The 21,667-nt window shown below is 46.0% G+C and overlaps 2 protein-coding genes and 1 pseudogene across 3 annotated transcripts in view; 2 read left to right on the forward strand and 1 right to left on the reverse strand.

The window, feature by feature from the left end:
- Window positions 1-818, reverse strand: part of LOC139055919 (3-oxoacyl-[acyl-carrier-protein] reductase FabG-like) — a 73,958-nt gene extending 73,140 nt beyond the window's left edge. Inside the window, exon 1 of one of the 2 annotated variants that reach the window (XM_070533565.1) lies at window positions 473-800. In XM_070533565.1, the coding sequence (XP_070389666.1) occupies window positions 473-509 (37 nt within the window). In that variant the 5' untranslated portion in view covers window positions 510-800. Of the gene's footprint in view, window positions 1-472 lie in introns of both variants that reach the window. The other variant, XM_070533566.1, reaches the window with a different exon arrangement.
- Window positions 819-1,210: 392 nt separating this feature from the next.
- The window catches only part of LOC139055920 (serine/threonine-protein phosphatase alpha-2 isoform), a 67,008-nt gene continuing 46,551 nt past the window's right edge, over window positions 1,211-21,667 (forward strand). Inside the window, exons 1-3 of the mRNA XM_070533570.1 lie at window positions 1,211-1,422; window positions 10,128-10,490; window positions 16,969-17,073. Coding sequence (XP_070389671.1) covers window positions 1,365-1,422; window positions 10,128-10,490; window positions 16,969-17,073 — 526 coding nt within the window. The 5' untranslated portion in view covers window positions 1,211-1,364. The remainder of the gene's footprint in view (window positions 1,423-10,127; window positions 10,491-16,968; window positions 17,074-21,667) is intronic.
- LOC139055921 (tubulin alpha chain-like) lies at window positions 13,509-15,542 on the forward strand (annotated as a pseudogene).

Here is a 21,667-nt window from a genome sequence, read left to right on the forward strand (position 1 = left end):
TGGTTTCCGTTAACCCAAGTGGACAATTCAACTAGTTTCCACAAATCTAATTGGTTTTCACTTAAACCACATGAAATATCAATTTGGAGTCGAATGGTATACCGTTTGAAAAACCCAAAAAGGTTTCCTGTCTGGATAGAATCGTCATCGCTTAATTATAATGCAGCGCCCATCGCGATAAGCGTATTTCCCGAGTTAAATCAGCGTGCCACGTAGTGTCATTACGAGCGCGCGCTGCGTCGCTGAAGTGGCGAGATCTGCCAAGTGGTCGGGTATGCACGTGCTGCGAGCGTGCATGCAATGCACACTTTCATATTTCATGGGGCTGCGGGGTGCTCCGCGAAGCTGTGTGCTAGTCGGTCGCCCCATTCCTTTTAACGATCGCACACGAGACTCCGCAGCCAAATACCCACGCCACACGCCGGCGAGAAATATGCCGAAACTCTGCACGTACACATATATACAAACGTACCTGTGATGAGGGCGACTTTACCATCCAATCTTGCCATTTCCTCTATCGCACAAAGACTAACTGGCAGACTGAAAGAACGGGGCACGATAGCGAATCAGACAACGATGCACAGCGGGCACAGCCAAGGGACACAGATGCACAGCCGTGTACTGAGTGTACGCGAAAGCAAGTGCGAGAGGCGTGGTTCTTGTGGGACGGAGGAAAGGCGGCTCTTGAGCGAGGAGGAATCCGGAGTTTCGTTTCCGGATTGAACGTTTTCATACATTTCACAAGGTAGATCTTGCATTTCACAGCGCCAGTTGCAGTACAGCAAAACGGTATAATTTCACTCAACGAAATTAAAGTTCTAGTTTCAGATTCATGCCCTCATTTGAGTCTTTTCTTCCCGCGTAGCCATGACTCGAGCACAAATCATTAAAAAATGAGGAGAAATTTCTTTTGTGGTTAGTAAATTTAATAAGAGTAACATTGCGAAATTATGTTACAATAAACTTGTTTTATGTACATGGCTATATTGCGCTTAGTTTAAGTGAAGGACAGGACGTGGACGTAGTACGTAGCGCTACGTACGTCCGCGTCCTGTCCTTCACTTAATATTGTCAGTGTAAAACTAAGCGCAGTATAACTATAAACGTTCACCAACTAGCACCTGTCATTGCTTTACTAAATGTTTTGTGTAGCGTGCGATTTAGCCACCGCTTAGCGTGTTTTGGAGCTTCGTCCAAGCGACGCTAGGGCGAAGCAGGTGCGCGCCCCGCTCTGCGCTGCTGACGTCACCGATGCATGTCTGTGGTGGTCTACTTCGGTAACCTGCGAGCAGCGTTATCGGCAAGGAAGGCGTTCGGCGGCAGCGCGACTCCCGACTGTTTGTCTCCAAAGGCAAGCCTCTTCGATGGCCGACCAGCCCGAGCGACTCAACATAGACAATGTGCTCCAAAGGTTGCTAGAAGGTGAGTGTCGGCGAAAGCGGACGCCGCCGCGGTAGTCCTAGCCGCGCGCCGCGGTGTTTGGATGGCAGGGGTCGTCGGGCGCCGATGAATGGGTTGACAGCTGGCCACGCGCCGGCTACCGGTGCCTCCGCGGGCCCCGGCAAGGGGTCTTCGCGAGACGCCGACCTTTTCTTGTCATTGCCTATTTAAACGGAAGCGTAAAAGAAGACAAAGAATCGATCGTCTCCCGAGGCGGTGTACAGCGTCGCGCGAAGAACGGGTCCGCATTTAGCGGGGCACGCTTCTGTCCGCTATTTTTCGCCCTACGTGTGTTTCGTGCGTGCCGGTGATGACCTCGCGAGGCGCCGTCAACGAGCGGCTCTGTTTATTTTCGTGTCCTCCCTTCCTGACTCCGCCGCTGCGATCGAAGCGATGATGGAACGTGAGCGGCACTTTGACGTAAAACTCGGCCGTCGCTTCTCCCCCGCTGCGTGACGGCTGCGAGGTTTCGCTGCTTCGAAGTCGCGAAAGAGAGGCCGCGGCATTTGCATGTCCAGAGGTGAGCGGGTTTGCAAATGGGCATCGTGGAGTCTGCCGTAGCCACATGCCTTGCTGGCGGCAGCGCATCCTCCGGCGCGCGATGCGGCACGCATCCTTTAACCCGTCGTTTACTACGAGCCAAAGCATAAAAAGAAGCGGGTAAGAGCAGACGGGTCGCCGACAACTCTCTTCTTGACGACGCCCGAGCGCGCGCCAGCCGAGTTACGCAGCGCTTTCTCTTCACTACTCGTACACTTGGGATCGGGCGCGTGTTCGCAGCACGTGGGCACGATCGGCCACTGCGTCTGCCGTTGACGGATCTTTATTTTTTCTCCAGTCGTCATCGTCGTGTCGCCGTAACAAACCGGGCTGCGCGAGGCGTTGCGTCAGTGGATGCCCGGCGTGTTGCTCGCGTGTTCCTTTTCTTCTGCCGCGATAACGGCCGAATCACTCACCCACTTTGTGCCTTTATCGCGCGCGTGGTGTGTGTGGCCCCGTGTCGTGTGCCCTTGACCGCAGGCGCATACGACGGACGTCCGAGCAGCATTCGGAACGCCGCAGGGTTTCTCCTAACTTTCGGTTTCGCTTAATCGCTTCCCGACATTTCGCGACGCCGTTAATTAGTTTTTTTTCTGCGCAACTCTGCTTGCTTGTGTAGCAGTCGGGTATCTGTCTACAGAGTTACTCAGGCAGCCGGTACGTGTGATCACGTTCGGTAAACAATCCGTTACTATGATATTCTTTTACCTGCTGCTTCCAGCGGGCTATGCCTGAGCTATACGTTCTATGGAACTTTTTTCCTCCTTAGCTTTAAGACATTTTGCAGGCCATGCAGGAGGTGTGTTCAAAAAGAAACCGAACTTTCGCTATACATCATTATTGCTTATTGTACAACATGTTAAGCACAGTCCTCCTCAAAGTAATCCCCTCTACTGGCAATACACAGTCATCATTTCTTCCATTTTTGTAAAGCCTCCTGAGACGCATTTTCTGGGATGGCAGGCATGTCTCTTGTCGCATTGTCCTGAATCTCCTTTATGGTTTCGAAACGACATCCTGTCAACGTGGTTTTAAGTTTGGGAAAAGGTAAAAAGTCTGCTGGGACTAAGTCAGGAGAATACAGGCAATGGAACACAATGGGATTGTGACGTTTTGCTACAAAGCTGCGCACAAAGTGTGACGCGTGAGCCGGAGCATTGTCATGACGCAGCATCCAGGTCTGGTTTTTCCACAATTTAGACCACTTAATGCGTACAGAATCGCTCAAACGCATTACGATTCCCTTGTAGACTTCCCGGCTTACCATCTGACTGCAATTTCCTGATGGACAAAACCTTTGCAGTCTGAAAGCACAACTAACCTTGAGTTCACCTTGTCTTGGCCGACACATGTGTGCCTTTTGTGGATGAGGAGGCCCCTTGCCCACCGACTGCGACGACTGCACCTACGTTGCAACATCATAGCCATAAACGCATGTCTCATTGCCTCTTATGATGTTCTTAAAGAAGTTTTCGTTGTCATTGGTACTGACAAGCAGCTCCCGGCTGATTTCAACAACCGCATCAGTCAACAAATGCGGTACGAATTTTGCACTGACACAACAAATCATAAGTTTGTCCCAAAAAATTTGATGGCATGATCCTACACTGATGCCCACTTAGCCAGCAACTTCTAGACCAGTTAAATGACGATTTCCACTAATCACAGCACAAACTCTCTTGACTTGGTCATTATCTGTTGAAGTGTCCAAGCTAAGAAGGATCGTCACTGACAGACATTATACCGTGTCTGAAATGCTTAAACGGTCCATAGCACCGTGTGCACCTCTTACGGTCATCTCCATGCGCTTGGCTAAGCAATTGAAATCTCTGAAAGTTTTGCTAAGATTGTAGCAAACTTTCACACACACACACGTTTTTCTTCAAGCTCATTTATTTTGGCACTTTTCCGACGAACGGATTGTGTACATGCTAACTTCAGCAGCTGTAGCTCGCCAACTAACGGTCAGAGAGAAACGTGGCAAATGGTAGTTTGTTGTCTGAACCTGCCGCTACGTGCGCTCAATAGCTGCTGCCCCTGCAGCTTGGCATCCCATTTTAAAAGTTCGATTTCTTTCTGAGCACACCTTGTATAATTGAACACATGGAACACCAGTTCAATGTGTACAATTACACATTGTGTGGAAAACAAACGTAATGTGATGCCACCTTTTATGTATCTTGTGTAGGAGAACAGCATTCATCGAACAGGTGATGCCTCTGGAGCAACAAGTTGAACAATGCAGCTTGTCTTCATTACGGCAGCAACTTCGCGGGATCGAATCCCAGCCATGGTGGCTGCATTTCGATGGGGGAAATGTGAAAACACCTTTGTACTGAGATTTAAGTGCGCATTAAAGAACTCCAGGTGGTCGAAATTTCCGGAGTCCCCAACTACCATGTCACATCATCATCACATCACTTTATTACCTTAAAGACCCCGGTTAGGGAGTATTACATAAGGGGTGGGTTTACGAATCAAGGTTACAGAGAGTGATCTTCATGAGAAACAAATGTAGTTATCGCAAAAGTTGATGAACATGTGATGGCTGCAATGTTCCGGGGAAGGCCATTCCAGTCCACTGCTGTGCGAAGAAAAAATGAGGCAGCAAAAGTAGTGGTGCGAGCACGTGCGCGTGCGATTGAGTAAGGATGGGACGTACGGGGGGATATGCGCGCCGGTGGGATGATATACGGTGCTTGATTGAGCGGACTGTGAAATAATTGTTGCCTCATAATCAGAAAGTGATTTTGGCACATTAAACCCCATAATTTAATTTTTTTTGTACCTATTGCATTCCATGCAATCCTGCAGTTAAATAACATCAGAAGAAAAAGAGGTCGATCTCCCACTTCAATATAAGTTATGGCAGGAACTGTGCAGTGGCATGTTTCGAGACTAATATGTTCGTATGTAACCATACCCTCTTATGCGTTAGATTAAGCTGGAAAAGAGAACATGCAAACATCTTATTTGCAAGAGCAAAAGAAGAGTTTATTCTTCTGCTTTATTTTGTGTGTGTCTTGGGGCAACTGTAACATCATCATCAGTGGAAGCTACGCTGATTCAGTATCCTTTCCTGTTGTAAGAGCAGCCAATATACTTGGCACATTAAAATGTGTACCAATGCTCTGCCCTTGCAACTTTCCCATTATTGCCGCAGAAAGTTGTCCACAAGTGTGGCTAGGTGAGCCGCAGATTTTAGCTGAAAGCCTGTTATGCCTCCCCCTCCCCCTTTTTTAATAGATGCAAACTTTATTGGTTCTGATTATTCTCTAATGGTATTGATGAGTGTAGAAATAAATTCATAAATAGTAATCAATGCCATACATTTTTCATTGTTGCAATAGCATTACTTAGCATTTATTGATTTCATACATAGTGAGAAGCATTTCTCACTATTTTGACATGGTGCTGTTGCATTGGCGACTTATGCTTGTATGATTAGAAAACAGTTGTCCTTGACTTGTTTAATGACATACGTGCTTCATTTGTGCTTCCGATATCCTGCTGATAATTTGCGCTTACCTTCAGACAGATTCTTTTATTTAAATCGCTCGCATAGCGAGTCCCAGATCACTGTTCAGAACTACTGTACAGGAGCGTATTATTTTAAGTGCCACAACAGTAGCAATTGCCTTAAGGTTTTATTTTTATGAGGTAGGTGAATCTTGAACCTTCACATTGACTCTCAACAAGGTTGCATGTTCCTGCAACCTTGAAGAACGATCACAGCTTTGTGGTGCTGAGGTGTCATCATTCTCTGTTGCGGTAGCTTTGACTTTCTGTCTGTCAAATGCTTTGACCAAGCACCAGGTTAATTGTGTACAACATTGATTAGATCATGACAGGCTGCTCTTCCTCTCTTTTTTTTTATTTTATATTTTAAAACAAAAGCAGCAGCAGGTTGGAGTGCAGGCAATCTGTGCCACGTTCCGACCACATTATGGCCTGCTGCTGCTTGGCAGTGTGCCCAAGGACAAGATATTTCCTTCTTGCCTGTTAGCCTTGCATTTTCTTGTTTTTTGAATGGACCTTAACTGCAAAACTTGCACTTGTGAACTGTGCTTTCGTAATGTTAGAACCCTGGGTAAAGACTGAGATAAGCTGGCATAGAGTAGGGTTAAAAGTGTAGGAAAAACAACAAAATGCGCATGCAAGTTGAATGTAACTCTGTCATGCTGTATTGTAAGAGCTTAAAGGCAAACTGCGACTTGTGGACCTCGTAAAAAGCGTAGTTTCAGATAGCGTAGATATAAAGCCGCCTCTGTGCAAATTTTTAAATTTGTAATACGAGTGGATCTGCTCATGTAAAGCTAGCTAAAATACACAATTTCTTTTTTTACTAAAACAAAAAAAGTACGCTGCCATAACCGCTTGCAAAAATTGATGCGGCTGTTTGGCATGACCTTTGAGGTGAGGCAGTGTCTGCGGCTGCCCGCATCGCGTTGCAATATCTTGCAGGCGACATGCTAGGATTAATGCTACATATGCTCTGAGCACTGGGTGCATGTGTCGTCTGCTAAGGTGCCACCTGAAGGCTGTTAATAGGTCTGTGCGATTCAGAACACGTGCACGGCACTACAAATAAAACAATTAACTCATTGCAAGGCAGTGTGAGTAATAATGGATTGATGCAGCTGAGGAATCGCTGGCGTACATTGGCAAGAAAGAAAGGGTAGTCTTGAAAACCACTCGTACAAAAAAAATGGGGGGTAGAACAACGGAGGCTAGTTTAATGCATGCATATCGGTTCTGTCAACCTGTGCAGAGCATGGGCGTATAAATCATTTCCCAAGTGACATGCCTAATGCAGTCACAAGCAAAGTTGGTATGGAGCAAGGGATGTGCAGGACATGACGTGGTCGGTGGGGGCACAGACCGAGCCTTGCTCTTGTTCCCAGCATTGTGCTGCTACTGTCTAGCACATGTGCGTGTGGCAAGTGGCAGTGCCGAAGAGCCAGCAAGACAGTCCATGTCTAACAATGGACACTTTTCACTGAGCATCACTTACAGTCCGCAGCTTCATGCACTAAGGTACTGCAGACAAACACATCCATTTTTTTTCTTGTCCCCATGTTTTTTATGCTATTTTATTTTGCACGAGCGGTCATGCAGTAGGCCAGTCTTTTGACATTCATTAATTTGACACTTATGTTGCTTCTACCTTCCATGATGCAAGTTGGGATAATTGTGCCAATGTTGGACTATTGGAATGCACTTGTCTACCTTATACCTGTGCCACGCGGGCATAGAAAATGACATGAACTTGCTCATGCCTTAAATTTTAATACCATTTGCATAATGTTGCACTGACAAACCTAATGTCATTTGTTATCTAATGTGTTTGCCAAAACTCATTCAGCTGTAAAACACATACTCCCGATGCCATTGCCTGTGCTTTGCAGTGTAATTGAACTATTTGAAACAGCCTCCATCACATCAAAAAGTAGTTTATACATAACTTTCAACTACAGTGTTCCTGTCAGGAGTTGCATCTTGTGAACTTCCTCAGGTTGGTGTTGCAAAGTCTTCGAAGGGGCAGCCACCATTTTGGTTTTTGACTTCGGATTTGACGTGCAATGAATGGAGTTGCTATATAGTTGGTTTCAACATTCTAAAACATGGCAACAAACTCGAGCTAACAGCACCATAGTATGCTTATTTTATTTCACAATGTAAGCTTGTAAACTCATATTATTATTATTTTTTTTTTCTACTTCATGATTGCTCACTTCAGAAGGTGCTGTCACCGCCATCGTTTCAAATGTCATTAAATTAGGACATGTGTAGCTCCGCCGAAAAACATGTGATTAGGGAACTTAAGGCATTAATGAACAGATGTCCGTTTTTTGCCTGTGTGGCACATGTATTATTTCTTATTACATGTTTTGTGAAGTTATAATGAGTGGAAGAACTTGTAGAGTGCTGTCATCATCTGCATTATCCAAACAAGATCAAGTTTCACAGCATGACGGATACTTGAAGTGATCAGCAGTGGTCGATGAAGTCTTGGGTGGGGGGCATCGTTTCGACTAAGAGACACGACGCAAGACCCTTTGTCAAGGCTTGCCTTGTTTAACAACTCTTGGTCAGTCTGCATTGTGTTGCATGACAGAGTCGAGTGTTTTACAGAGGAAAAATATCATCATTGCTGTGACCAAGTGATCAAGGCATTTGCTTTCTAATGAAAAGGGCATCGAAGGGCGTGCGTGCTTGAACCTCGTTTAGTGGGTAGACGAATAATGCAGAATGAAGTTAACCCCAGAAAGCTCAATGTGTTTCTTATATTCCATGTTGGATACATCAACATTCCTATTTAAGTGTGGGAGACAACACAAATGCCTTAACAGCGTTTTTCATATGCTGGAGCCTTCAATTGTGGGTACTTGGTGATTAATTCATTTATAACATTCGTTTCCTTTCCTTTTTTTTTGTGCAGGTTTAATCTCCATGGCCAGAAATAAAGATGAACCGGTTGCTCTGAGTTCTTTTTTTTTTTATGTTGAAGAGTGCTTGGGCTTTATAGGCTAAGGAAAAAGAAATGAAAGTGGCACATGCCCTGGCCCCCTTTGAGTACTTGCATCACAACCTGCCTAATATAGTTCACTTGAAGGGCTGTCTCTGCTGCTAGCTTATTTTCCCCCCTTGTTCTTTGGAGTGAAGAAAGCAGTGCTTGCCGGGCACCAGGGCAGCTCTTGCAAGACTAGCTCCTGCCTCGGCTTGCGGCATGCTGCCAAGAACATGGATTTCTGCCACAGATTGCACAGCAACGCCTTCTGGACCTTTAGTAGAGCTAAAGTTACGGGGGAAGATGCAACCCAGCAAGGGGGACCCCACGCAATGTTTTCACGCTCCGTTGGGTGCCCACATGTGTGGGTGTAGGACTCGCTTACCAGGTGGGTAGTTTCGTTGCAGAAAACTTTCCCTGACTCCATGAGCTGCGAATATAGAAAAACATGCCTTGATAATCTCTGGGACGCTACTCCTAGTAGCAGCTGCACCTTAAATGGCAACTTGGAAATGTGACTGACTGCACTAGTCGGTATTGTGCCTTTTGGAGAAGTGTGAGCTCTAAATGAAGGCTCACAAAGAGCACATTGTGCCAGCAAGCCATGTATTGCACTGTTATACAAGAGATTGGAAAGCAGTGGCATGTATGCACAGAATATTTTTCTTCACTGTCTTGTTTCTTGCTTTCTTCCCTAGTTTTCAGCTTGTGGGAAAGTGCTCATTAGTATGTCTTCTTCAAACGTTCATGTTTTACACACACACGCAAAAAAAGAAAGTGGATCATGTTAGAGAAGGGGTTTATTCCGTTTCTCTGCATCTATTGTCAGATTTTAAGTACATTAGAAACCTCATCAAAAAGGAAACTGTAGCAGGCGGCCCAACGAGCTTCTTTTTTTGATGTCGAAGCCAAAGTTTGAGCAGAGGTTTCCTGCATGACTGTGGCACTCGGTTCGCACCACACCACAGCGGAAGACCGCGAGGTGGGACTGTGGAAGCATCTCTCTTTCCAAACATTCACTTCATCTCCTACATTGCCAAGTAGGCGGTGTTTAATTCACACTCCTGCCTCGTCATGCTGTCAACTGCTGGCAAATGCGCGGTGTTGGTGAATCATGAGCGCTCAAGCAAACATTTGTAAAGAGAGAGGCTTGCGCAATCTCGCTGCACCTTCTGCACACCACGAGTGTTCAGAAGGTGCAGTAAGCAACACATAGAGCTATTCCTGTCAAGCAGAATCTATTGCTCTTGCGCACTTGTTTAGAGTAAGTGCACCTAATCTCAACCCCAGTCACAAGCTGTTCCCACAGCTGGAGATGGGCGGCGAATTTGATAATGTGGCAGATGATGACAAAGCCCCAGCAAGCAAATGGCCGCAAGCTTGCGATAAGAACAGGCTAAGCAGTATTGCTGTTCTTTCATTCTTTGCGCCATTTCCTGCTGCAAGAGGTGGCTGTCTTGTAGAAGCACTGCAATTTCTGGTTTACACTTGTGCTGGCTCCACATTGAACCCAAAGCATTGGTGTAGTGATCCTCATAGCTTTGTCTGCCACGGACCAGCTTGCAGTGTGCAGCAGTGGCATGAGTGACCCTTTCCCTGTTTTAAGGCTCTCCCATTATTTTTATTTCAACCACAGTCAGAGGCTCGCGACCGGGCAAGAACGTGCAGCTGTCTGAGAACGAGATTCGCGGCCTTTGCTTGAAGGGGCGCGAGGTGTTCCTGTCACAGCCCATCCTGCTGGAGCTGGAGGCCCCACTCAAGATCTGCGGTGACACCCATGGCCAGTACTACGACCTGCTCCGGCTGTTCGAGTATGGGGGCTTCCCGCCCGAGAGTAACTACCTCTTCCTGGGCGACTACGTGGACCGGGGACGACACTCACTCGAGACCATCAGCCTACTCCTTGCTTACAAGATCAAGTACCCGGAGAACTTCTTCATTCTGCGTGGAAATCATGAGTGTGCCTCCATCAACCGCATCTACGGCTTCTACGATGAGTGTGCGTTGTGCCCCACTCTTGCGTGTGTGCGTGCTCTGTAGTGTGCCTGTGGCCAGTTTGCTTGTACTGCTTGCCTCAGAGTTGCCCTTGCTGGTGGCGCTTGTAAAGTTCTTTACACACACGGGGCGCTTTTCTGGATGTTGTCAAATTGTGCAATTGTCGCCTTTTGAGCCAATGAGGGACAGCCCTAGCAGCACTCTGGGCCATTCCGAGCTGACAAAATGGTGTATCCAACAGTATGGTAAAGTTTGGTCTCAGTAGCACCACAGGAATTTTTAAAAAGTAGGCCGGTGTCTTTGTCTTGCCACAGTGTGCCTATTCATAGCATCCTATATTTTTTTTCAGTGACAGCACAACTAGGGTTTGCTTAGAGGATGCCACATTTCTCAGTAGTTCGTCACAGTTAGAGGTGTGGTTAGGGCCATGCAAGCTATTATTGCACATGTGGAACCAAAGGTATGGAACTACAGCAGTGCATGCTGAATGTTGGCAATGCTCTAGCAACAACAGATGTCAAATGACGGGATGTGGTGCCTTCACAGTGGACCACTGGCTCCTATGCATTGCGAGTAGGGTAGCCAACAGTCCCAATTTTTGGCAGGACAGTCCGGACTTTTGAGTTTCTAGACATTTACTTTTTGTGCTCAATAACAATTAGACCAGATTTCCTTTTTATAATTGCCGATAGCTTGTATGTACATTTTTCTTAGTATTCTGGTGCTGTCATCAACATAATGGTGGTTTTGTCTTTGTTGTGGATACAGTTCTGTTGTAGGCCCTAACCATTCATAATACACATCTCTTCGTATGGCCGGCTTAACTGATTGTTGAATTATCAAGCTTATCAAGAAAACAATAAATAAATGCTCGCATCCGCCTTCTATTTCGCACAAAATCAGTGTAAGATGGAATGATTCTCGTCTACCGACTGATTAGCACTCGCAGTGCCGAGGGCCTCGCGATTTCTTTCGCGTTGCAGCCTGTTTGGCCATGGCACAAGAGTCCTGTTTTCGTCCGAGTAGGCGTCACAATTATTTTTTTGCCAGTGAGCTAGTCAGCAGCAGACATCCGTTCATCGCGATGTAGTCATGGGTTTGATTTGAGCGTATGAGCCTCGGTGGAATTGGTCTTAATGTCTACAGCTTCTACCATGTTGCTAACATTGTGCGTGTTGTACGGGCCGAGTCGTAACAAAACTACAGTCGAACCTCGATATATCAAACAGCACGGTGATCGCGCAATAGTTTGATATAGCCAGAATTTGATAAAATCACATTTTACATGATTTTTGTACAAATCAATCAAGAACCAGTGTGGTGCAGTGAATACTGACTTGAAGCTTCACACAAAGCATTTATTTCTTTGGCTGAAAGTGCTGTAGCAGTGTAGCCTGCTTCTTATTGGCAGCCGCGTGCTTAAACATCGAGTTCCCAACATATTCTAAACGATCCACAAGCAATAGACCTGTGCCTTCTATTGCACTGCAGTAGCGATGTAGAAGGGACAAAGCAGCTATAGCCCCAGTTGAAGTCGGGAGCAGGGCAACGTCAGCGCTTGCTGGATCAACTTTGACAGCGTCTTCGTTTGGCTGCTACTTCCACTGCGATCTCCATGCCTGTCAATCGAAGCATTTCCAAACACTGTTGGCAACAAGTGGCGTCTGCCATGGTGTCCATGAGTGAGCCCAGTGAATGCACGCTGTCGTGCATCTTTGTGGAAGCAAACTACCATTCCTCGCGAGGCACAGGGCAGGTGCACAATGCGGCCATGGCGCGGCACCAAGGAGGAGTCAGTGCAGCAAATGTGATGTGTCATTGACGTTGAACGTGCCAAGCCACTGCTTGCGTGTGCTGGTAAGTTTAAATGGCACCCTCAGCGCAATCAATGTGTGCAGCTGTGTGTGCAATGTGTGTGCAATGTGTGCAGCCACCACTATCTTCAAGGGTGTTGCGAGAAAGCTCACTGCCTGTCAACAGAGCATACATGGTCTGGGCTGGTGGAGTTCGATATATCCATTTTACGTCCAACACCTTTTGAAATAAAAATTAAAAGTACATGCGATTTTTCCAGGTGATGTAGAAAGTCTTCCAGATATCCGTGTTTGATCTAGCGAGGTTTGACTGTACTGCTTTCGGCAACCCCCACAAATGACATGGCCACTAACGATGCGATCATGCATCGCGACTGCGCCGTTCAGAAGATGCACAGCCAATGCGAGTACCGAGCCTAAATGAAAGTAATGCTCACTGCAGTCGCTGAAGAGGAAACCACAGTCGTTATCAACCTGATTGTGAATGGTGACCATGCAGTTTTTCGAGGGCAAGTGGCCAATGTGCACACCGAGTAATAAAACTGCTTTTTGCCACAACCACTGTGAACGAAACCGCGGCCCTTATCAAGATGATTAGGGATGGTGACTATGCAGTTCTGCCGGCACATACAGCCAATGCAGGTCATGTGTAGCGGTAAACGCACGAATAGAAATGAAGCGTTTGGTGTTTCTGTAGTTCCCGTACAGTTTCCGCCGATAACTGTGGCGACGTGGACTCCGCCGCTTTATTTCAGTTGGCCACTAGCACCTCTTTTGCATCGTACATTTGCGAAACTCGCCGGGCATCGAGAGTTGTCCGATTTAATTGGTGTGCGGCCAAATACACCCGAATGAACGAGAGTCTGATGCCATTAAATAATGCATGTGGCCTGCTGCGACCACAGGGCGAGGCCAAGATATAAGATTTTCTGAATTAGCAGATGTTTAATTAATGAGGCTTTATTGCAGCCGTGTTAGTCGGCAAATGTGCAGCACCTTTCTTGTAAGTTGTGACACATTAGTGCTAAAACAAATACCACGTTGTTGCACGTACAGACTGGCGGCTCCTGGCACTGGCAGGGTCAGATGCCGCCAGCCGCCCCGTCCATCTTCACTTCGTCCACTCGAGAGATGGCAACCTTCATTGCAAAGCAGCCATGCAGACATCGTAAAGGTACACAAGGCTATGTTCAATGACTGCAGTGTGCTATTGAGGTGCAAGACGCTCGAACACAAAGGACGAAGACTACACCAGACAAGTGCGTCGCCTTTGTCCTTTCTTTGTGTCGGAACATGTTGCTGCACGGTAGCGCACTGCAGTCGTTAAACCTGTACAGCCAACTAGCCCCAGCCTTAGCTCTTCTGGATGGCCATGGCCTACTCTGGCACGTCTGCTGCCGTTGGCCCCGAGGAAGTTGTGTTGGGTCCTTCTTCGTGTTGCATGACTCGGGTGTTTGTTAGCTATTGCATTATACTGCTTAGCAGAAGGTCGCGAGGTAATTCTGAGCAGTAGCAGCATCGTTCCTTCAACAAGGTAGCCACGTGCTGGCATTTTGCTGCAAGAGCCTCGGGAGTGCCAGTGAATTCTAAGATGTCCACTACGGCGGTTCCCGTAGCCGAGGCATAGCTTTCGAACGTAAAGCCCCACTTATGTATTAGACAGGCCTGCTCTCGCCCAAGGTTGCCACTTACATGCGATTCTCCCACTTTGCCCTGTCATTGCTGTTAGTAGGTCTTGGTGTGGCGGCCAAAATCCCGGTATTCGATTGATCACTTTTGGTTGCATTTTTGCTTGTGTGTGACGAGACACGCTGCACGATGCCTCGCAGGAGCATCCGTGTCCGCTGGCTCTGCCCCAGTCAAATGTGCACCAAAGTGACGTCCATGGAAGCGATTGACTGAGAATGCCGTCGCAGCCTTGGCGGTGTCCTGTTTGTTATATTTTCGTAGGGTGGCACTGTTGTGTTTGCTTTTCAGCCTTTGCGGCGGCTCAATAGCTGTGGCGTTCTGCTTCTGAGCACAAGGTCATGGGCTTGATTCCTTTCAGCAGTGACTGCATTCCGGCAGGGGACAGGACACGACAGCGTTCCTGCACCATCTTCTGAATGCTACGTGCAACACTGCCTGCTGGTCAAAATTGAGTCATAGGCCTCCATCATTGCCTCTATAATAGTCTTTCTGGAGCGCTGGAGCACTGAACGGCTTCGGTCAATCAACAATTCAACCTGTAAATGATGCATAGGGGTGTAGCAAAGTTCGGAGCTTAAACATTATTGACAGTAAGTTTGGCGAGCCATATGAGAGGACAGCATGAATGTGCACGTGAATTGCATAGCCATATTGGTTTATGGACGTTCCATATTGCAAGACCCATTGGTTTAGGGACGTTCCTTGTTGGCATCGGAGTAAACATATTTTTGGGCACCACATCCTCCCTAACCGTTGACAATGCGTGAATGCATCTCTGTGCACATCGGCCAGGCCGGCGTACAAATCGGCAATGCGTGTTGGGAATTGTATTGCTTGGAGCACGGCATTCACCCGGACGATCAGATGCCGTGCTATAAGACCATTGGCAGAGGCGACAACTCCTCCAACGCGTTCTTGAGCGAGACGGGCGGTGGCAAGCACATGCCCCACTTGGTCTACGTGGACCTGGAGCCAACCATCGTAGACGAAGTGTGCACTAGAACCTACAGGCAGCTGCTCCACCCAGAGCAGCAGATCACCGGCAAGGAGGATGCGGCAAACAACTATGCTCGCGGCCACGATCGGCAAGGAGATAGTGGATCTGGTGCTGGACCAAATCGGGAAGCTGGCAAACCAGTGCAGAGGCCTGCCTGCAGGGTTTCCTCGTCTTCCACAGCTTTGGAGGTGGTACTAGCTCTGGCTTCACCTCACTCCTCATGGAGGGCCTCTCCGTTGATTATCGCAAAAAGTCCAAGCTTGAGTTTGCCATCTACCCAGCCCCACAGGTCTCTACAGCAGTTGTGGAACCCTACAACTCTATTCTTACCCCGCACCTCCACCAAAATGTTACGTGAACGAAGGATTAAGGACGGGAGGCTATTTACAAAGTATATTTAAAAAGAATAATGCAGCGCTGGCCATTTCAGCTGACAGCTCGAGAGCCAGAGAGCGTTCACCGTCTTCGTCGGGGTGCCCGCGTGCATCGTCCGCAAGAAACACGCAATATGCATGTATCAATGTCATGCCAAGGAACTGCTGTGCACATTCCCTAGTGTGCCGAATGAAAAGTACACAAAGCAAGAAAGCGAAAAACGCAAGTCGATGCACTTCCATTGCTTTCTTGTAGTGTTCATGACCTGCAATAATGCCATTTGCATCTGTTGTTGACTGCAAAGTGCAAAAAAAAAAAAATCCCCTGTGTACCATGCAGTGGGTGCATATTAAAGAACTCCAAGTGCCCAAAATTAATCTCCACCATGGCGTGCCTCTTAATAAGGTTCTGGTTTGGTTTAGTAAATCTCCAGAAGTAAATTTTTTTTCTGTCATTGACTAGGCCATGTGCTTCGGCAGCTCGCATGACCAATCTCTGTTTATCTAAATGAGATTAATTCGGAATGAGACAGCCATTTGAATTGTAGCTACCACTGTGCAGATACCTCCTATCGGAAAAAGAGGTCAAAATCCATTTGACCCCTGCTGGCGACAGCATATCGACATTGAAATTTTTTTGCTACAGGCTTTGCAGTGAATGGTGCCAGACTGGTTGGGGAGTTTCTTCCGCGAGATTGCACCCTTCATGCATAGTTCACAGAGAATGCCCTCTTGTGGTGTTAAGTTTTGTTGCATGTTGGTGTTGGTTAGCCTTGGTAGCGAGTGGTTGTTGAGGTGATACAGAGGCTGAGTACTGCCACTTGTCAGGTTGAGAAGAGAAGCTAGCCAACTTTTAGGATTTACTCGCAAAGGCCAAATTTTAAGAGCACGCTTAATATTTCTGTAAGAGCGCTAATAATTTCACAATTTTTTGTTTGCTTCAAGTTCGCAGCATGGCTGTTTAAAAAAAATACAAATGCAGTCATCGACTGATTATCAGAGCCTGAACGTTTGGACCTGTTCCATTATTCACTGCCACACTTGCCCTCCATAGAACCAGTGTATAATGGCAACTGAAATTACGGCTGTTAATTACTTCATGAATCTTTCCGTTTGTAGCACAGTTAATCTAGCTGCCTGCAACTGTAGAGCAAAGGGCCTGCTCAAAGCATCTTTACCGTTCAAGGCCTGTGAATTATTTTGTAAATTTAAGTAATAAATCAACCTTTAGTATTGTTTTAGCTTCCACTGTAGTTATTTTTCAAGTTATACGGTTTTCAGGCCTGAGCTAGGGATGCATGTAGGTACTGCCAGTTGCTTTGGTAGTGTGCCAGAAGTGGCCGAAGCTTTATTGATGCTTTTGCATTTTAGTGGAGCTCAAAATTAGTGGTTGGCATAAAATCCGAGTGTGACCAATGAACTACACAGGTGTCGCGAAAATGTTTTTACTGGCCTCTTTTTAACACCTGGAAAAAAAGACGTGGCAGACAGTGTATGAATTGTTACTGAGCAACTGCTCTGAAGCAAGCTGTATTATTTCACTGCCCTTGCTTGTGGTTTCCCAGCCCTATTGACCTCTGAAGTGCGTTTTTCTTTATGCTGTTGCAGGCAAAAGGAGGTACAACATCAAGCTGTGGAAGACCTTCACGGACTGCTTTAACTGCTTACCGGTGGCTGCCATAGTGGACGAGAAAATTTTCTGCATGCACGGAGGTACGTGAGAGGCTCTTTTTGAGACGTCACCTCCTCTGTGGACTCTTTCTCTGTTTTTCTCCAAAATGCTGAAGGGCTATCCCAACTTTATGGCAGGTGGGCTATGGTAAAGCGAATCTTTATTTATTTTTTTAAATACTGTTGGCCGTCTTGGCCGTAACAGGGTGGGTACAGCTGGTTTGCACATAGCGTAAATAATGTAAACACTTTACAAACGTAAATAGGACATGAAGCAATGAATGTTGGAAATACAATGCGAAACAAATAATGAAATACAAGTACAATAGTTTGGCTAAGAAATACATGTTTCTAACATTGTGACAGCGATATTGGGAGCAGCATAAAAGAAAGACTATTGTATGTATTTCTAGAATAGTGTGACAATGTTTGCACGGCACCACTGAGATTAAATTTCATGAAGGGTTTTAACGTGTTCCTCAAAGATTTTAATGCTACTCGACTGCAAAACAGACGCCAGCAAACTGTTCCATTCCTTAATCGTTCGTGGAAAAAATGAATAAGCGTACATGTCCAGATATGCTTTAGGAATTGAGAGCATGCAATGATTGCTTGATCTGATGTTTCTAGCCTGCCTGGGAGCAAGATAGGGAAGATAGGGCGTGGTTTCAATATTGAAGTGGCCTTTTGATAACAAAAAAAGAAATTTAAGTCTAGCTAACTTCCGCCGTTGAGCCAGTGGGGGCGAATCAAGCAACCGAAGCATTTCGGAAACAGAGTCAGTACGATAATACCGGGAAAGAATGAACCTTGCAGGTTTTCTCTGTATCTTCTCAATGCGGTTTATTAATCCTGATTGAAACGGATCCCAAATGACACTGGCATACTCTAACGTTGGTCTAATGTAAGTTAAATATGCAAGTAGTTTGACGGGTGTCGTTGCCAGCTTTAATTTTCGGCGAAGGAACCATAACTTTTTTTCTGCAGCTCCACAAATTCTGTCTATGTGTGATTTCCAACTTAGTCTTTCGAAATTGTTAAACCTAGGTATTTTATTCTTTCAGCTTCGGTAAGAATTGTTGAGTTCATCTCATAATTACACTCAATAACATGCTTTGTTTTGTTTGTAACTCTGAGCATGACTGATTTAGATTCGTTAATTTTCATTTTACTTTTTGTGGCCCAGACTTCTACAGCTTTAAGGGCTTGACTAAGCGACGCCTGATCGTTTTGGTTATTGATTTCACGATATAATAAACAATCGTCTGCAAATAACCAGATGGTTATGTCGTTACTTATGTTATGAGCAATATCATTTATGTAAACTAGAAAAGGAAGTGGTCCTAAAATGGATCCCTGTGGAACGCCTGAGGTTATTTCTAATCGGTTAGATTTGTTACCATTTATTTCAACGTATTGTGTCCGATCTGTAAGATATGAGCGGATCCACATAACAACATCATAATTTATATTCATTTCCATCAGTTTTTTAATTAATTCTTTATGTACAACCAGATCGAAAGCCTTCGAGTAATCTAAAACATATAGCGTCGACCTGCTTTCTATTGTTCAAGGAAGCTGAAAAATCGTTGATCGTTTCTATCAACTGTGTGACAGTCGAAAGGTGCTGTCGAAACCCGTGCTGGTTGGGAAAAAAAAGCTTTCTTGTCTTCAAGGTAGGTGTAGATTGACTTTGAAAGTATGTCTTCAAGTAGCTTGCAGCATACAGACGTGAGTGAAATTGGCCGATAGTTTCCAATATGTTGCCTTTCACCAGACTTGTGAACCGGAACCACTTTTGCGACCAGCCAGTCATCTGGGACCCGTTTTTGTTTCAGCGAAGAACTAAAAATGATCTCTAGATAGTGAGCTACCCATTCCGCATATTTGCGCAGAAAGACATTTGGTATGCCGTCTGGACCTACAGATTTGTTATCGTTAATTTTAAGCAAAAGAGCTACAATGCCTTCATGTGAAACCTGAATTTTAGGCATTGGTGATGTGTACGGGGATTCTAGAGAGAGGGGAGAAAGACCATCTGCAGAAGGGTCAGTAAGACAGGTTGAAAAAAAATCATTAAAACATACTGCCATACGCAAGTTGTCCGACACAAGTTCGTCATTAGCAACAATTCTCGATAACATTTCTCGATAATCTGCGTGACGGAAAAAAGGAACACACATCACGTGACTCGAACAGTGCTCCATCCATTGCTGGCGCTCGTCCACACATTCGGTGTGACTGAAATCTGGAGGGTCACGGCAAGTTCACGGGGCTCGTTACCCTCTCCTCCTCCTTCAACCGCAGTTTCGCTTTCGTTTGCGAGGCGACTTGTCAGCTTTCCAAGTGTCGCGCGATTCCTGCAAATGCATCTGCGTTGATTCGGCATCAAAGTGTAACTTAAGTCTCCGATGCCCGATGAAGTAGCACCAATTCTAGGCCTAATGGCAAAGGCAGTGGGGCCGTGACGAGAATTCGCCGCTGGCCGATGTAACAGGCCGCAAGCTTTCGCCAAATGTTTGCCGCTAATATGTAAGTACAAGTGGCTCATCAGCGATCGGTACTGAGATCACACATGCAGGTTAGGTTGCAGGCTCTCAAAGGGGCGTGAATTTCGTTGACACGCGTATTTAACAATATCTGCGTGCCTCTCGGTGACCCGATCTTCGCACATGCTTTCACACTTTATTAAATACGCACTACTTTTCTTGCCATTCTCTCCATCCATGTTATCATTTCGATTGGTCCTGTCCACCAGGACGAGCCTTGTTACCGACAGAGGTGGCCTCGGCTGATGTGGTGCCGTTTTGCAAATTACAGTGTTCGGCTGCTGTGTGTGCAATTGCCGCATCGGGCCAGCGTCGGGGAGTGCTAGCAGTTACAAAGTTCGCAACTGCCTCCCGTGCATGGTGCTTCTCCTGCGTCAAAAACGAAGTGAAACACTCGCTTGGGCAGCATTGAGCACGAAAGTCTCTGGGGCACGCACAACACGTGTTGCTGTGCAGGTCTCTACAAATCCAAGAATCATTCAATCATTTGCTGTTCGATTCTGTGATATTTGAAATTCGCACGTCCATAGTAATCGGTGCTGGCATGCTAATTTGGTGTGCTCTTACGAGTACTGAATGTCCAGATTTTTATGTACCTACGTTACTGATAGCTGGGTAGATTCTTGTTGTTCATTGCTAGGAGACTTCTGTGTGCAGCACCGTATTTGCTTGCCCAAAATTTGTAAGCATTAAATTTTGCGACAGATTTCCTAATTTACATTTCGATGACCCCTTTAGGGGCCAATTAAATCTGTTCAGAGGAAAAAATATTTTCTTCATTATTTATGATTTGTAGACCAAAGAAAAGTAAAAAATGATGCAAAGATTTTCATATCTGAGTACATTTTATTCATGTCCACATATGTGGACATGGCACCTCAAAGCGGTTGCACGAGTGTAAATACGTATTTCTTTTTTTTTTTCATTTTCTAACTACTCATTAGGCATGAATAAATGTTTCCATGTGAGAAAACAAATGGTTAACAAAAAAATTCACTTGTTCAAGACTTATGAAATACATAAAGACAGTCGTTCTGCGAGGACAAGCAGAGAAAAATTCCGCATTTGCGGCACCAAACGCGCGTCTTCGATGTGCAGCCCTCGTGTCTGCGTCACTGTGCGTTTGGCATATTCATAACTTGAGGCCCATTGTTGCTGCCGTCGTAGTGCGCTGTGTTCATTGGCAGCAGTTCTGCATTGTGAGGCCCCCTAGCAACCGCTGCTGGGCCTTTATTACTTGGTTGGCCCCGCTTCTTTGGAAGTGTTTTGTTCGTTGCGACTAAGCTATTGGCAATGCCATTCTGAAATGGGAGCAAATCTGATGTGCTCTTTTTTTGGCAGTTGCACATTGTTCGCATCTCTAATGTACTCCAACCAGCTGTTGCAGAGTGCAAACGAAACAAAATGTGATCACCCGCACCAGCCATTTGCTAGTTGTAGTTAGCAGTGGGTAAAGGGACATCAAAAAATCTATCTTGTCCACACCCCCCCATGTACTTGTACTGAACAGTGACCCGAGGGCATTCAATGTCAATGTGTGATTTTGATGCTTCACTCCACCTTCTCACTGTGCCTACTTTGCCTATGTTCACAGTGGCTGAAGCCATGTTAACAATGCCTGTGTCATACCAACGGACGAGAATGATGTCCCCATTTTCGGAAATCTTCTGGTCAGGGCTTCCCCTTCCTTCCTTCTTTAGTTCCTTCTCAGTTTTCATTGAGCAGCCTTGTAACCGATTTGCCCTTATTGTTCTGCTTGTCAAAATTCCCATCTCCTTCAGCTCAAGAAAGAGGAAGTAATTGTCCATGAAGAGGTTTAGATTCCTTTTTTTAGGCAAGTTTTCAACCAGCCGCATCACAATAGAGCTGCTAAGACCAAGATGCGAATGTTCAATGCTGACACCTGTGCCCTTCCCCTGATAAAATTAAATATCGTGGGCTAGGCCGTCAGAGCTGCATCACACAAACACCTTCACGCCTTCTGTATTCGGTTTCCCTTTAACGAATTGTTTTGCAGGAATCCGTCCAGCGAATGCAATCATTTGCTCTTCAATGCTGCAGTGCTCCTAAGGCTCCAACTCCAGACA

Source organism: Dermacentor albipictus, chromosome 2, assembly GCF_038994185.2.
Source record: "Dermacentor albipictus isolate Rhodes 1998 colony chromosome 2, USDA_Dalb.pri_finalv2, whole genome shotgun sequence".
NCBI lineage: Eukaryota > Metazoa > Arthropoda > Arachnida > Ixodida > Ixodidae > Dermacentor > Dermacentor albipictus.